At 38.1% G+C, this 17,400-nt stretch overlaps 1 protein-coding gene and 1 pseudogene across 2 annotated transcripts in view; one reads left to right on the top strand and one right to left on the bottom strand.

Annotated features, from left to right (window-relative positions):
• LOC103663936 (ankyrin repeat and KH domain-containing protein 1) overlaps window positions 1–16,811 on the top strand; it is a 120,328-nt gene extending 103,517 nt beyond the window's left edge. The window contains exons 25-34 of one of the 2 annotated variants that reach the window (XM_040622343.1): window positions 3,706–3,880; window positions 5,070–5,526; window positions 5,991–6,137; window positions 8,208–8,357; window positions 8,523–10,135; window positions 13,264–13,440; window positions 14,537–14,737; window positions 15,272–15,447; window positions 15,899–16,063; window positions 16,331–16,811. In XM_040622343.1, coding sequence (XP_040478277.1) covers window positions 3,706–3,880; window positions 5,070–5,526; window positions 5,991–6,137; window positions 8,208–8,357; window positions 8,523–10,135; window positions 13,264–13,440; window positions 14,537–14,737; window positions 15,272–15,447; window positions 15,899–16,063; window positions 16,331–16,390 — 3,321 coding nt within the window. In that variant the 3' untranslated portion in view covers window positions 16,391–16,811. Of the gene's footprint in view, window positions 1–3,705; window positions 3,881–5,069; window positions 5,527–5,990; window positions 6,138–8,207; window positions 8,358–8,522; window positions 10,136–13,263; window positions 13,441–14,485; window positions 14,738–15,271; window positions 15,448–15,898; window positions 16,064–16,330 lie in introns of both variants that reach the window. The other variant, XM_040622342.1, reaches the window with a different exon arrangement.
• Window positions 2,905–3,019, bottom strand: LOC121100905 (annotated as a pseudogene).
• Window positions 16,812–17,400: the final 589 nt, after the last annotated feature.

The following is a 17,400-nucleotide window of genomic DNA, read 5'->3' as shown; positions in this document are numbered from 1 at the left end:
TAACATTGGTTTGAGAAAAAATTTAGTAAAGCATTGGAAATCTTTTTGGTAATTATAAGATGTGTGCTATTAGTGGTTTATTAGATACTCAAAGAGTAAATGTCTAATATCCTAGGTTGTGTGGTATAATGGAAAAGGTTAAAAAAAACAACATTGCTTTTCTGAGGGTCAGTCTGCTTACCTGGAAGATGAGGGTGTTGCTATTCAATCCACAAGTCATACTAAAAGAACATTATGATCAAGTAGAGTTCTTTCAGGAATGCAAGAGATAGCTTAACATGAAGAGACTTTGTTGATGAGTAGAAGAAAAAATATATGATTATTTTGAGAGATACTAAAAATCTTGAAACCATTTCTTAGTTTAAAAAAAGAAAAAAAAACATGGGGTGCCTGGGAGGCTCAGTCAGTTAACTGTCCAACTGTTGACGTTGACTCAGGTCATGATCTCAGGGTTTTGAGATCAAGCCCTGCATCGGACTCCGCACTGGGCATGGAATCTATTTGAAATTTCTTTCTCCCTCTCCCTCTGCTCTTCCCCACGCCCCCTCTCAAAACAGACAAACAAAAAACCTAAAGAACATAGTAAGCTAAGAACAGAAAAGAAGGTTGCTTATAAATTAGTGAGAAAGGGGCGCCTGGGTAGCACAGCGGTTAAGCGTCTGCCTTTGGCTCAGGGCGTGATCCCAGCGTTATGGGATCGAGCCCCACATCAGGCTCCTCCGCTATGAGCCTGCCTCTTCCTCTCCCACTCCCCCTGCTTGTGTTTCCTCTCTCGCTGGCTGTCTCTATCTCTGTCAAATAAATAAATAAAATCTTTTTAAATAAATAAATAAATAAATAAATAAATAAATAAATAAATAAATAAATAAATTAGTGAGAAAAACAACTTTCCCAGAATAAAAAATGATCACATGAATGGGCAATTCACAGAAAAAGAAATACAAATGTTCAATAAATTTTTTTTTTTACCATATTGGCAAAGCTTAAAATTTAAAGATTAGATAATAGCTATTGGCGGCAAGGGTGGGGAGAGATTAGCACTCTAGTGAATGATTTTTGATATATGATGTAAATTACTATAACTATTAATGGAAGTGCCTTCACAAATAGATTAAAAGGGTGGATACCCTTACTCCCACCATTCATACCATTTATAGAAATTTAGCCTAAGGTAATTAGACAAATGCTCAAAAGATGTGAACATATAAGGACATTCATTGCTGATAGTAGGGGGAAAAGTGTAAACCTTAAGATTACAGTTAAAATCAGAAAGGAAGAAGTTATATTCATTTTAAAATAAAACAGAGTTCATAGTTAGATGACTATTAAGGTACCTTTCATGTCTATAATTTTGATTTTTGTGCAACTACCCAGGGATATGGTCAGCAATCCCTAAATAGCTAGACAGTTTGTTCTTATGCCAACAGAGTGATGAAATTCAGTTTTTAGCTGAATATGCAATCTCTTCTCTCAGTCCTTTCTCATTTACATAGGGAATTGGCAAACTTTTTCTATAAAATGCCAAATAGTAAATATTTTAGGCTTTGCAGGCCATATGGTGTCTGTCATAAGTCCTCAGCTCTGTTGTTGTGGCGCAAAAGCAGCCATAGGCATTAGCTAAATGAATGAGCGGGGCTGTGTTCCAATAGGACTTTATTTTTGAACACTGGAATTTGAATTTTGTATAATTTTCAAGTGTGATCAAATACTCATTTTATTTTTTTCAACCATTTAAAATGTCAAAGCCAGTCTTAGCTTTCAAGCCGTATAAACACAGGTGGTAGACGGGATTTGACATTCAGGCCGTAGTTTGCCAACCTCTGATTTGGATAAATAAAAACTTCAAAGAATAATCAATTTATGCCTCAAAATGGTAAATTATAATTTTGAGGAAAATACTTAATTTCCATAGAAGGATAAATAAAATTGATGTGTTTTGTACTTGCTTCGAACTTTCATTGTGATGCTAGCAACTTATTACTATGTTCCCCTTTCTGAAAAAAGCGACATTTTCTAGTACTAGCCACAGCAAACCTAAAAGTGATCAGAATTATGTATGTGGCTTTAAAAAATTCTGTAAAGTAGGAAAATAATTTTTATAATAGCCTCTGGTAGTATTTTTACAGTGAAATATTTTAGTTATAGATCATGATAGCTGCATTATATAGCTGACTATATAACAATAAACAGATGCTACATAAATGTATTTTTTAACAGCATTACTAAGATTTAATTCACATATCATACAATTCACCCATTTAAAGTCTACAGGGGTGACTGGCTGGCTCAGTCAGTTAAGTATCTGACTTCAGTTCAGGTCGTGATCTTGGGGTCCTGGGATGGAGCCCCGTGTGGCACTCCCCGCTCAGCAGGGAGTCTGCTTTTCTCTCTCCCTCTGCCCCTCCCCCTGCTTGTGCTCTCTCTGTCTCTTTCTCAAATAAATACAATCTTAAATATGTATTTTCAAACAAAGAAAGGAAGTATATAATTCAGTGGCTTTTAGTATATTCACAGAGTTGTGCATTTATCACTACAGTTAATTTTAGAATATTTTCACAATCCTAAAAAAAAACCCTACATCCTTTAAGTGTCACCCCCTTCAATCCCTCCATCCTAGGTAACACTAAACTATTTTTTGTCTTTATGGATTTCCCTATTCTGGACATTTAATGTAAATGAAATCATACAATATTTGTCTCTCTGTGACTGGCTTCTTTCACTGCATAATGTTTTCAAGGTTCAACCATGTTGTCACATGTATCAATACTTAATTTCTTTTTATTGCTAAATAATATCCCATTATGCACACACACATTTATTTATCCATTCATTAGTTGGTGGACATTCAGGTTATTTCTACTTCATAGGTATGCAAGTTTTTCTTTTTCTTTTTTTTTTTTTTTTTTAAATATGGAATGCCTTATGAATTTGCATGTTATCCTTTGTGCAGGGGCCATGCTAATTAATCTTCCCTGTATTGTTAGAGGTTTTTTAGTATATGTACTGCCAAAGCAAGCACAGGGTCCAAGTTTTTGTATGAACATGTTTTCATTTCTCCTGGGTGTGTATATATATCTAGGAAGGGAATTGCTAGATCATATGGTAATTCTTTGTTTAACCATTTGAGGAACTGTCAGATTGTTTTCCAAAGCAGCTGTACCATTTTACGTTCCTACCAGCAGTGTGTAAAGGTTTTAATTTTTCCACATTTGCTATTATCTGTCTTTTTGATTATAGCCATCTAGTGGGTATGGAGTGGTTATCTTGTTGTGATTTTTTATTTGCTTTTCCCTGATGTCTAGTAGTTATTCAGCATCTGTCTTCATGTGTTTTGGCTCTTCATATGTGGTCTTTGAGGAAATGCCTGTTCAGGTCCTTTGCATATTTTTTAATTGAGTTATTTTTCTTTTTATTATTGAGTCATGAGACTTCTTTATATATTCTTGATATAAATCCCTTACCAAATGAATGATTTGCAAAAAATTGTTTCCCATTTTATGCGTTGTCTTTTTACTTTGTTGATGGTTCTGTTGAAGTACAAAAACTTAGTTTTGATGATGTCCAGTTTATCTTTTTTTTGTGTGTGCTTTTATAAAGATGTTTTGAGACTGATATCCATGGGAAGCCACATCTATATAAAAATATTCATTCTTTATTTTAAGTGATTGCATTATTGGTGAAATGATATACCTACTTAATTTGCAGTCAAGAGAGGAAAGCAGAAAGCAGGCTCTTGCAGCTAAAAGAGAGAAAAGAAAAGAAAAGAGAAAAAAGAAAAAAGAGGAGCAGAAAAGGAAGCAGGAAGAAGATGAGGAAAACAAACCTAAGGAGAATTCAGAACTACCAGAGGATGAAGATGAAGAGGAGAATGATGAAGATGGTAAGAAATGACTCTCCCAATTAGTGATAAAATTGTGTTTATCGACTTCATTTTGAGTACTTTTTATTCTCATTCTAGTTAGATATTTCATACTTTAATCTGCAATTGACAGTTGGCTTTTATAGTAAATATTTCTGAATATTTCACATTGTAAAGTGATACAGAGAAACAGAAAGGGAGAGGCAAGCATGTAATTTGAAGTTTAGTTGTAATTTAAGTTACCCTGTAAAACATCATGTATGTCCTACATGTGATACAGTAAAGAGATTCGCCAGCTTCTCTTCAGGTTCTGCCCTACTCTTTCCTCTTCCATTTGGAAACTGGGGAGAGGTCCAATTCCTCAATAAATTTTGAGCTAAGGTTTTGCTCAAAGCTACAAAGATCTGGGGTTCATTATTCTTAGAGTTGTTTTTTGTACATTCTAGCAGTGCTTGTAGTAGACAAGTAATTGTTCTCTATTTGAATGCTAATTCTAAAATACTATCTGAAAATTTCCCTGAATTTATAATTTTTAAAAATTTTTATTTAAATTCCAGTTCATTAACATAGTATAATATTAGTTTCAGGTGTATAATTTAGTGACTCAGCACTTCCATACATCACCCAGTGCTCATCACAAGTGCCCTCCTTAACCCCCATCACCCATTTCACCCATCCCCCCCGCCCACCTCCCCTCCAGCAACCCTCATTTTTTTTCTCTTTGGTTAAGAGTGTTTTTTGGTTTGTCTCTCTCTCTCTTTTTTCCCCTTTGCTCATTTGTTTTGTTTCTTAAATTCCACGTAGGAGTGTTCTCCAACTGACTTATTTTGCTTAGCATAATACTCTCTAGCTACTAATTCAGAGGGGAACATGCACCCCAAAGTTTATATCAGCATTATCAACAGTAGCCAAACTACGAAAATTCCCCTAAATTTAAACTATATTGTGATTTTTGGTTAGTTCATGAGACTAGCACCTCAGATCTTAAGAATGTTATGGTGTGAATGTTTTTATACCAAGTTAGACATCAAAATAGGATATAGTACATTTGTTCTAACAGTGAAGATTTCTTTATTTACTCGTGAGTATTGGTGAAAGGAAAAGATGACTTAGAGGACTGAATTATTTTTAATTATTATGTATATCTTGTCATCGTTTGCTTTGAGATCTGTGGCTGTCAGTGTGATTGTTGTCCTTTTGATAATTTCAGTGGAGCAAGAAGTTCCCATAGAACCACCTAGTGCAACGACCACCACCACGATTGGCATCTCTGCCACATCTGCAACATTCACAAATGTGTTTGGGAAAAAAAGAGCCAACGTGGTGACAACCCCTAGCACCAACAGGAAGAATAAGAAGAACAAAACAAAGGAGACCCCTCCCACTGCACATTTAATATTACCAGAACAACATATATCCTTAGCACAGCAAAAAGCTGATAAAAATAAAATAAACGGAGAACCCAGAGGTGGTGGTACAGGTGGGAACAGTGACTCGGATAACTTGGACAGCACAGACTGCAACAGTGAGAGTAGCAGTGGTGGTAAAAGCCAAGAGTTAAATTTCACTGTGGATGTGAATTCCTCTAGTGATAGGAGATACCCCTCACTGCTACTGCATTCCCAAGAAGAAAAGACAAGTACTGCTACTTCCAAAACTCAAACACGGTAAATTTTTCTGATTTGTTAACTCTACATCCACCTTTCCTTTTTCATGACCGGCACAAGAATTTGCATACATTTTTTAGCACAAAGTGTATTGAACACTTTAGGTCTACCACATTATCTGTCTTCTGTGTTCAAAACTGAAATTCACTAATGTCCTAATCGTGTGCAAGTTATGAGGTGAGATTATTAGAAATTTTTATGATTCAGTTTTGAAGTTGAACACACTAGCATACATTGATTTTATTATCACTGTGTCATTTTTATTGATTATAGTCCAACTTCTTCTGATTCCGTTTTCATACTGAAGTAGATGATGATGAATTCTTTGCGCCGTTTTTCTGCTTTTCTGAACCCATGTGCCTAATTTTAATTCAAATATTTCAGCATAACTTTGTCTATAAATGGTCTCTTGAGTTTCTATGTTAAAATTTGTTTTATTGGACTTGATAATTCTTTCTTCTCAGACTTGAAGGTGAAACGAATACTAATTCCTTATCAACAAGCTATAAGTCAGTGCCGTTGCCGTTAAGTTCTCCAAACATAAAGCTGAATCTAACTAGCCCCAAAAGGGGACAGAAAAGAGAAGAAGGGTGGAAAGAAGTTGTACGAAGGCAAGTAGAATTAGTCTTATCTTTTTAACTGTCGTAAACCATGCACAGGTTCTTGTCTGATGAGGTAGTTTACCCAGTTAATTAATGAGTGACTTAAATGTGGTTATTACCTGTGCCATACTCAATCCAGAGTCGGCTGAAGTAAAATGAGAAGCAAGGCGTAAATTTTGCGGCATATTTTATATGACAGAGCAAATGTTGGCTTTTCAATAACAGAAAGTATTTACAGACAATTCCAGACAAACCATACAAAATGGTCACAAGCCTATTTTAAAGGGAAGGTTCTAGGAGCGCCTGGGTGGCTCAGTCAGTTAAGTGTCTGCCTTTGGCTTAGGTCGTGATCCCGGGGTCCTGAGATTGAGTCCCTCATGAGGGAGCCTGCTTCTCCCTCTCCCTCTGCCTGCTGCCCTGCCTACTTGTGCTCGCTCGCTCGCTCTCTCTCTCTCTGTCAAATAAGTAAATAAAATCTTCAAAAAAATAAATAAAGTGATGATTCTATACTTGACGGCAAAGTCACAGTGTTACTAGTGAGGGCTGTGATGTTTGTTTAATGGTCACATTTTGGTAAAAACAATCAGGTTTGTCCATATACAGTGTTTAAATAAAGTTAGGCTTTGCTGGAGAGCATATTCTGAAGAACCGGTTAGCCGCTATTAACCAATGCAGTTGCTATCACCATAACAAAGGGGGAAAGGAGCCCATAAAATTAAAATAAAACTACCCTCACCCTCAAAAAAGAAAGAGGAAAGAAAAGTACCTTCAATCGCTATGCTTTATACTTAAACCATGAGGGGGGAAATGAAAAAAGCAGACAGGCCACTGCTTTCAAATGTTTTGTACAGATGATACTTTTTGCCTCTGTTCATGCTTTCCAACAGGGAAGCAGGACAAGACAGATCTGCTAATGTGCATTAAATCACCAAAGGACCAAGATGTCTGGGCTTTTGTTCGGTACTGTTGCTAAAGATTGTGTCCTTTAAATGCAAACAAAAAGAAGTCTTGGCCGAATAGGAGAAATGATGTACACTCGATGATCAGATCGATTTAAGTATTACTCATGGCATATAGCCTAGTCCATGCTTTAGCTTTCAAAATATCTGAATATATCCCTCCAGCATTGAGGTGTGATAAATTTTGATCATGAAAAGTACCTTAAGTGCCCTCATTGATATTCTTCTGGACATAAGAATTCAGGTTTTTGAAGGTCCCTCCCTAGAAAGGGGAATCCTGGGGCCCAGCACTGAGAACTTGAAAATAATGGGTGTTGCTCTCATCTGGTTCTGCTTTCATGCTTAAGAACTGCTTCTGCCAGCAAACACCGGGTTTCTTTGATAGTCCTTAGGGGCAACCAGGCCATCTTATCAGATCCCAAGATCAGCCTCTGGTCTTCTCTCCAGCTCTGCTTAGCTCACATATAAGTGGAGGTCCCGGGTTCTACTTGTGACTTGCTTTTTACGTGGTTGAAATCTGAGGCTTTTTTTTTTTTAATTGCTAAGTATAAATTATTGATATAAACTAGTCTCTGTTATTCAGTATGAAGTTTAACAGTGCTTTATGCATTATTTAAATTTAGGAAGAGTCTGTGCATATGGTTGTTACAGTTTAGTTGATGTGTGATGTTTCAGGCAATTTAAATGCTTAGATCACGAGATATTTAAAATATAATTTTATTTAAAGTGACAAAGGAATTTTTACTTTCACTAAATTAAATTCAATATGAGAAGAGGTCACTTTCTAAAACAAAACCTTTTAGGGTTGACTGGCTGGCTCAGTCGGTTAAGCGTCTGCCTTCCGCTCAGGTCATGAACCCGAGGTCCTGGGATCGAGCCCCACGTCGGGCTTTCCGCTCAGCGGGGAGCCGGCTTCTCCCTCTCGCTCTGTCCCTCACCCGTGCTCATGCTCGCTTGCTCTCTGTCAAATAAATAAATAATATCTTTTTAAAAAAATCTTTTAATACTTTCCCCTTTAAGGTTTGAGAAATATTAGGTGTCCATGAACATACTCACTGAGACATCTTTTTAAATAAAGACATTTGCTTTCATAAGCTCATGTGTAGTCTTCATTTTCTAGGTCAAAGAAATTGTCTGTTCCAGCTTCCGTGGTTTCCAGGATAATGGGAAGAGGAGGGTGCAACATCACTGCAATACAAGATGTTACAGGCGCGCATATTGATGTGGATAAACAAAAAGACAAGAATGGCGAGAGAATGATCACAATAAGGTAAGTGTGAAAAATGTATATTACTCATTCTGTGTGGAAATGAAATGTTTTTAGAAGCAAACTTTTGTTAGGTTATGGTACAATCAAGAGTTTTATTTTATGGTTAAGATGACTTGTTTTTTATGTCTTTGATCTTGTTTTTGTGTTTTCTTTGTTTCTCGCCAGGGGTGGTACAGAATCAACAAGATACGCAGTTCAGCTTATCAATGCACTTATTCAAGATCCTGCTAAGGAACTGGAAGACTTGATTCCTAAAAATCATATCAGAACACCTGCCAGCACCAAATCCATCCATGCAAACTTCTCATCGGGAGTAGGCACCACAGCAGCTTCCAGTAAAAACGCGTTTCCTTTGGGTGCTCCAACTCTTGTAACTTCACAGGCGACAACATTATCTACGTTCCAGCCAACCAATAAACTTAACAAGAACGTTCCAGCAAATGTACGTTCTTCTTTCCCAGTTTCTCTACCCTTGGCTTACCCCCACCCTCATTTTGCCCTGCTGGCTGCTCAAACTATGCAACAGATCCGGCATCCTCGCTTACCCATGGCCCAGTTTGGAGGAACCTTTTCACCCTCTCCTAACACTTGGGGACCATTCCCAGTGAGACCTGTGAATCCTGGCAACACAAATAGCTCTCCAAAGCATAACAGTGCAGGCCGTCTACCTAACCAGAACGGGACTGTCTTGCCCTCAGAGTCTGCTGGACTAGCTACTGCCAGTTGTCCTATCACTGTCTCTTCCGTGGTTGCTGCCAGTCAGCAGCTGTGTGTGACTAATACCCGGACTCCTTCGTCAGTCAGAAAGCAGTTGTTTGCCTGTGTGCCTAAGACGAGCCCTCCAGCAACAGTGATTTCTTCCATGACGAGCACTTGTAGTTCCCTGCCTTCTGTTTCCTCTGCACCTATCACTAGCGGGCAAGTTCCCACCACATTTCTGCCCGCAAGTACTCCTCAAGGACAGCTTTCTTCACAAAAGATGGAGTCTTTCTCTGCCATGGCACCCCCCAAAGAGAAAGTGTCCACACAGGATCAGGCCCTGGCAAACCTGTGCACCCCATCTTCAGCTGCAAATAGTTGCAGTAGCTCTGCCAGCAACACCCCAGGAGCTCCAGAAACTCACCCATCCAGTAGTCCTGCTCCTCCCTCCGGTAACACGCAGGAGGAGGCGCAGCCCGCCGGTGTCTCAGATTTAAGTCCTATGTCAATGCCTTTTGCGTCTAACTCAGAACCTGCTCCATTGACTTTGGCATCACCCAGATTGGTTGCTGCTGATAATCAGGACACCAGTAATTTACCTCAGTTAGCTGTACCAGCACCTCGAGTTTCTCATCGAATGCAGCCCAGAGGTTCTTTTTACTCAGTGGTACCAAATGCAACTATACACCAGGATCCCCAGTCTATTTTTGTTACAAATCCAGTTCCTTTAACACCACCTCAAGGCCCACCCGCTGCAGTGCAGCTTTCTTCAGCCATGAACATTATGAATGGTTCTCAGATGCACATTAACCCAGCAAATAAATCTTTGCCACCTACATTCGGCCCAGCCACACTTTTCAATCACTTCAGTAGTCTTTTCGATAGCAGTCAGGTGCCAGCTAACCAGGGTTGGGGAGATGGTCCACTGTCCTCACGAGTTGCTGCAGATGCCTCTTTCACTGTTCAGTCAGCGTTCCTGGGTAACTCTGTACTTGGACACTTGGAAAACGTGCACCCAGACAACTCCAAGGCACCGGGCTTCAGACCGCCTTCCCAGCGAGTTTCTACTAGTCCAGTTGGTAAGTTATGATAACTCTTACTGTAACTCAGTATGCGGCTCTGCCAGCATAATTGACTCCCCCGAGATAATAAAGCAGTTCTTTTGTACATAGTAGTGCATGATCTTAACGAAACGAGAGTGTTTCATGAATACCAAAGACCCATTAAGATGGAGCGGGCAGAAATCTACCGGTAGGTAAATCACTCACATACAGTGAGCTGCTTTATATTGTCTTTATGATGTTTCTGTCCCTCATGGCAAGGAGGTTATACCTTGCGTCAGTCCATTTTCTAAGAGCTGGTACGATGATACTACTAAAAAGGGACTCAGAGGATGCTTCAAGGATTCCAAATTTAGAGACATTTTTTTAAAATCATAGTGTTTGCATTTCTCAGATTTAAAAAATTTGTGTTACAACGGGGTGGAGGTACCAGTCCCTAATCTACGTTATTCTGTGTTCTCAGTCTTGGGTCCTCAGACGGAATGTTAAGTGGTGTTTAATAGTCTTCTTTATTATTGACATTAGATGGAGCTGACTGAAGAGATCTAGTCATTTGTTGGCTCTTACTGTAGAAAGACCAATTTAGATTCAGCACTTTGGTTTCTTGAAATTACACATTAGCTGCCACGGCATTATAAGGAAGATATAGATAGACAGGAGTCTAATGTTGGCTTGAAGATACTTAGAAAACCAGAGTCTGTTTTCCAGAATCTAGCAGCCAAATTTCAGTCTATTCTGCACTATTCTGAAAAATAAATTAGAAATTGCAGCTGACATGGTGTGGGGGTAAGCAGCTCTCTGTCCACTTAGCATTTTTCTTCCATTGGAAAACTGTCTTTTGCGGCCCATCCTTCCTTTTTGCTGATTATAAACTGATCCGTGGTGTTGAAAATTTGGGAGTTTATGGATATGGTGTAGCCTTAGCTTTCATTTCAGATATGTTTTTATTTACTTGGCTTTTCAGGAAAACATAGCTATTATATCATCTTTCAAGTAGATGTATAAGTCTATATAAGATTATCTGTGGTCCAGAATATTCTCTAGGATTTTTTTTCTTCCATTTTTCTATTTCTTTTTCTATAAATCAGTATGTATTTTAAGTTTTCATTTTGGGGAAGCTATGATGGAGGTTTTCAAAGGCCACAGGGTGAAAGAAGACATTACCAGTGCTCAGGCAATCGTGTAGAAAGTATTAATCTTTGACTTGACTGGCACTAACGTGTGAATTCCCAGTGCCTTAGCCAGTTCGACTTCAGGTCTCTCCCATTCCAGTGTTTGAGCTCTTTAAGCTCTTTGAACATCACATACTGCATCCCAGAAGATGTACGGATTATGAATTTCTAGAAAAAAGAAAAAAAAAGGGAAATCATCCATCTGGTTTGGTAGAAAACAAGGTTTGGGGACCTTAGGTACTCAGATCTATAGCTTCAAAATTATTTACTGCTAATAAAAAATAAGCATTTTTTAGAAAGCAAGCATTCATCCTCGACCTTTCCTCTGGGGTCCAGGATTGGTAAGCTTGGCCTTTTATCTTAACTGCCTGTCTGGTTTCTTTTGTTGATCCTCTTCTTTCATGGATATAGTTCAATTCTCCTGGTTCACAGGTAAGAAATAGTAATACTGAAGACAATAGAGAAAGATGTGGAGAAATTGGAAACCTCAAATGCTGCCAGTGGAAATTCGAAGTGATATAGCAACTTGAGAAAAACAGTTTTTGACAGTTCTTCAAAAAGTTACATGTAGTTACCATATGACCCAGTAATTCCACTCTTAGGTGGAAGTTACACAAAAACCTGGTACACAGATGTTCATGGCACCATAACAACCCAAAAGTGAAGACAACCCACTGTCCCTCAGCTGATCAATGCAAAAACAAAATGTGGTGTGTTGATATAATGGGATTACTACTCAACAGTAAAGAGGAAAGAAGTACTGATGCACACTACAGCATGGCCGAACCTTGGAAACATGATGCCAAGTGAAAGATCCACTGTCAAAAAAGATCACAGACTATGTAATCCATTTATATGGAGTTTCCAGAATAGACCAATCTATAGAGACAGAAAGTATATTATTGGTTATTTGGAGGATGGGGAGTTACAGGTAATGCGTACAGAATTTCTTTTGGGGAAGACAAAAATGTTCTAAAATTGATTGCGGTGATGGTTGTACAACTCTGTGAATATGCTAAAAGCCTTTGAATTACATACTTTAAATGGATGAAGACCTGCTTGAGAGAAGTGTTGTTGTTGTTGTTTTTTAAGATTTTATTTATTTATTGAACAGAAAGAGCGAGAGAGGGAACACAAGCAGAGGGAGTAGGAGAGAGAGAACCAGACTTCCCACTGAGCAGGGAGCCCGGATGTGGGGCTCGATCCCAGGACCCTGGGATCGTGACCCGAGCCGAAGGCAGACGCTTAACAGCTGAGCCACCCAGGCGCCCCTTGAGAGAAGTTTTGAGCAGTTCTTTTTATGTTGAGATTAACTATTTTTTCCTGAAATGAGCACCTATAATCCTTTTCCAGACACTTGTTCCCTTTCTCTAATACATTCTCCAGAGAAAGCAGTGGCATTTGAGAAGACTGCTAAATTCAGATTTACACAAACTAGATAGAAACTTTCATATGCAACTGTTAATTTTTTTTTATCAGATGGAATACTGAAATTATCTGTAATAGTCTGCTTTTCCTCATTAGGAAGGAAACATTGGTAGATCGTGTTATTCATCTTCCATAGGAAATGACTATATTTATTTATGTTGATGACCATCTGTACTTTGAGATTTTCCACAGACAGAAAAACAGAAATTATTGATGGGTACCACTTAGCCACAACATGCTCACATTTCATGTCCCCTCCAATGACAGCTTTGAGATTTATCCAGAACGTTATTCCAGGTGATTGCCATTCTTAAACATTGGGCTCGCTCTTCTATATCTAGTGCTGTTTGGTGATGATTCTTCTGGACTGCAAGAATAAAGTGGGTTTGGGCCATAATACAGTGCCATATAAGTGGATTATTTTTGCTGTGATCTACAAAAATAAACTGCGTGCTTTCTCCTTTTTTAAAAAGGAATTAAGTAAACTTTGGACTTCCGGTTTTAAAGCCTTGGCTAATTGGATATCTTGGACCTGTTTTCTTTCAGGCTTACCATCCATTGACCCATCAGGCAGCTCCCCATCTTCCTCTTCTGCTCCTCTGACGAGTTTTTCCGGCATACCAGGAACACGGGTTTTCCTGCAAGGGCCAGCTCCTGTTGGGACTCCTAGCTTCAACAGACAACATTTTTCCCCCCATCCCTGGACAAGCGCCTCAAACTCATGTAGGAATCCTGGAGGAATTCTTCCCAAAGAGTCTTGAATAAGCTATTAAACCATTTGTTTCAGGGAATATGACATAGTAACTCTAGTAAACGAAAGTTGAGTAAACTGAAGTAAATGGTATGATGGTTTGCAGATACCAAAGGTTTGTATTGCAGTCCTGTCAAAAGTGGTCAGTCATTTGTAGGATAGAAGACTTGAGAAGGGTCAAGCTGTCCTTCCAAGCCAGAAATGTTTACACTGGGAGTTGGAGCAAGAAAAGAGGTACTACACATAGTTTTATAAAAGGACCCTTTGAAGGTAGTATTGCAAAATAATTTCTTAAGTCTGAAAAGTAGATTTATATATCCAGTCAATTTGGTATGATTCTTGGTTTATTTTTACATTTTAAGAGACCATATTATTGTCGTTTATAAGTGAACACATGCCTTTGTTCTTCGTTTTTTCAATATTTAGAACAGATGAAGTTCTCACAGTACTTGAACAGGATTTGATTTTTTAAAATGAGCATCGGCCCTTATGGCAAAGAAAACTACCAACATTACCTGAGAGTCCTGTTAAGAAACAAAGCCATGAATTGAATCCAAGATATTTGCTGACGTTTAACCTTTCTTCCTTATGGAAAAAAGGGGCTATAGAAAGAGGAAAAAAGAGAACAGCTAAATATAGAGGGCCACCAGCTCTTTTCCAAACAATATGCTAGTTATTGTACAAACATTCAGACTTCAGTTAATTTAAAATTTGACAGGTTATGTTTTGAGAAGATTATTTAGAACTAGAATAAAAATTAATATGGCCTTCATCCTCTCTAGCTTTGTTCAGCAATCTGTAAAACAATTTTTAGACTATTTGTTTATACTTCCTACGTGCGGAAGTAGTGTAAGATAATATTCATAGAACTTACATGTTTTCATTTGAATGATCTTTTTAAGTGAAATTTTTCTTTACAGACCTGTGTTGTGGAATAGATCTTTCCAACAAGGTTTCTCATATTCTTATAATTAGTTTTTAATGTAATAAAACAATAGAGAAATATTTTGCCACCAGGTGACTCTCCTATTCCATCTGTTTCTTCGGGATCATCTTCACCTCTTTCAGCCACCTCTGCCCCACCAACATTGGGCCAACCAAAAGGAGGCAGCGCCAGTCAGGATCGAAAGATACCTCCCCCCATTGGAACAGAGAGGCTAGCCCGGATTCGGCAAGGAGGGTCTGTCGCACAAGCCCCTGTAGGGACCAGTTTTGTCGCTCCTGTTGGACACAGTGGAATCTGGTCATTTGGCGTCAACGCTATGTCAGGTATAGTTACCTTGTCCTCTTTCTGGAGGGATATCTCCAGTAAGTTGTGGGATTTTGCCATTAAAACTTAGTTCCTTAAAACAAAATGGCTTCGTTCCTACACTTAACAATAAGTAGGGGTGTTTGTACCTTTGAAGAATTCAATCCAGTCTCAGAGTTTGGAATATTAGTTTGGTTTTTACATAATAATATATATAATACATATAATAAAAGTAAATATAGATTAGAAGTAAAAGATTCAAAGTGTACTTCCTTTCCCTTTTAAGCTTTCCAGTGTAGCATGGGATAATCATTTATGTTCTTTCAGAGAGCACTTGGTGTTTTGAATGACTAGGTAGAGTATTTGGGGTATTCAAAGGACTTCACTCAGTTTTACAGGAACTGTTTTCGGTTTGCAAAGATTGTCATGAACACGCACTGAGCTTTTCAGAGGAATGAGTTTGATAAAATTTAGTATGAAAAAAGTTCAAGTAGTAATATTTTGTCATTTTACCCAAATAAATATCAAACCCTGTCCTCAATTCTTCTTTCCAGAAGGCTTATCAGGTTGGTCACAGTCTGTGATAGGGAACCATCCAATGCATCAACAATTATCAGACCCAAGCACATTCTCCCAGCATCAACCAATGGAGAGAGATGATTCTGGAATGGTAGCCCCCTCTAATATTTTTCATCAACCTATGGCAAGCAGTTTTCTGGATTTTTCTAAAGTGAGTCAACAAACATCATTGTAACTTGTTTAACACTTTGCCAGCCAATGTTAAGGAATAGTTTATATTGAAGTAATTCTCCCTTTTGGTGTAACAAGTTTGTTTTCATGACTTGCCCAGGTCTTTTAGTAGAGTTTCCCTTTTCTTCTTAGCACAAGCTTATTGGTGAAACTAAAATATGGAAAAGTTGAGGGTATTATATGTGTTCATCAAAGTTGGGAAATTTCCTGATGATTTGATACTGGATTTAGTCGGGGTTTTTTTCTACTTGTTGAAAAATATTGCTAATGCAGGTAAACCACTTCTGGTTTTTCAACACTGTATGATGCTATATTTTTAAAGGCTCCTCGGGAGTTCTGTGGATGAAGGGAAATTAGGGAGATCTAAGCTGGTATTATAGAATCATCATTTCACTTCAGGATTAAACTTTTCTTTCTGCTTTCTTTCATAGGGTCTGCCAATTTCCATGTATGGAGGCACCATAATACCCTCTCATCCTCAGCTTGCTGATGTTCCAGGAGGACCTCTGTTTAATGGACTTCACAACCCAGATCCTGCTTGGAACCCTATGATAAAAGTTATTCAAAATTCTACTGAATGCACTGATGCCCAGCAGGTAAAATAGACTTAGTGCTCTTACTTTGTCATGTCATTCTTTTAATTCTTTGGGTAATGCAAATTCTGAATATCAAGTCATGACATCTGACCACCTTCATCTGAATTAAGTTTTTCAATATCAATATGATGCTACTAAACATTTTATCTCATGTATGTATATTCTTCCTAGGCAGAAACAGTGAATTGCCATTGCATTTATATATTCATTTTGTAAATGTCTAAAGATTCCTAATTAGAAATTCCAATTTTTCCTCCCCCTTTTCAGATTTGGCCTGGCACGTGGGCTCCTCATATTGGAAACATGCATCTCAAATATGTCAACTAAGTTAGAAGGTCTTATTCTTTAGCCTTGTTGAGAAACCTATGAGCTTGGAAGAACCCTGGGGATTTTTTTTTTTTTAATGTGCCTAACTAAGAAATTTTCTCTGAGGCGTTAGCAATGGAAATTTGATTGCCCATTGTATAAGAACAAAGTGATTTCCTATCCACCTGATTATGTTCTCTGGTTAGTTTAGCCATTTTGAACTTAGTGCTTTTGGCTAAACATACTGAATGCTACTTGTATGCAGAAGAGAATTAGATGATTACATGTTTCAACCTTTTAGGGTGGTAAATACATGTACAATTGTTTACATACTTAAAAGGAAAAAGTTGAGTAAATTTCTTGTCATATAGTGGCTCTACTTAATGTAGCCTGTATTAATGTGAAATATTTACCAGAATATTCAATAAAAAGATGAACAGTGTTTAGAAGTGGGGTGTGATCCTTTCAGTGGTCATGCAGGTATTACCCAATCCACAATCCTATTGAACCAAGTTGTTAATACTGTATTTCTAACAGGCATCCACATTTTACACTTTAGAGATAATTTTTAGACTGCCTTGAGAAAGCGTTTTGAAGACTAGTTATCTGCCTATTCTGCGTTAAGCATTCCTTATTTTCTTGTTCTCTGCCATCTCATTTTGTAAGTGGGAAATTTTCAAGCCCCTGCAATGTGTCTTATGTGACTTTAGCAGATAGGCCTTTGCCGGGGTTAACTCCTTATGGATCATGAATGTCAATAAGGACCGTAGGATTGCAATCAGATGACACTGAACAAACCTAGGGACACCCAAATCCTCAACTTCAGGTTCTTTTGTGCTTCCTGACTTTTATCTAAAAACTTACTTGGTTATAGTGTTTTACGTTTTATTTGGGTTGGGACATAGGATTGGGTGGGAGTGCCTCCTGTAATACTGTGGTATTGTTGAATCAGCGGAGTAATCTTTATAAATATGTGACTAATTCTGGGCTTGGCTCCACAGCCCCAAGTATGAAGAGCCAATATGTTTAAC

Source organism: Ursus maritimus, unplaced genomic scaffold (genome assembly GCF_017311325.1).
Source record: "Ursus maritimus isolate PB19 unplaced genomic scaffold, ASM1731132v1 scaffold_5, whole genome shotgun sequence".
Lineage (NCBI taxonomy): Eukaryota > Metazoa > Chordata > Mammalia > Carnivora > Ursidae > Ursus > Ursus maritimus.
The sequence above is the reverse complement of the archived record's forward strand: the minus strand, read 5'-3'. Positions and strand labels throughout refer to the sequence as shown.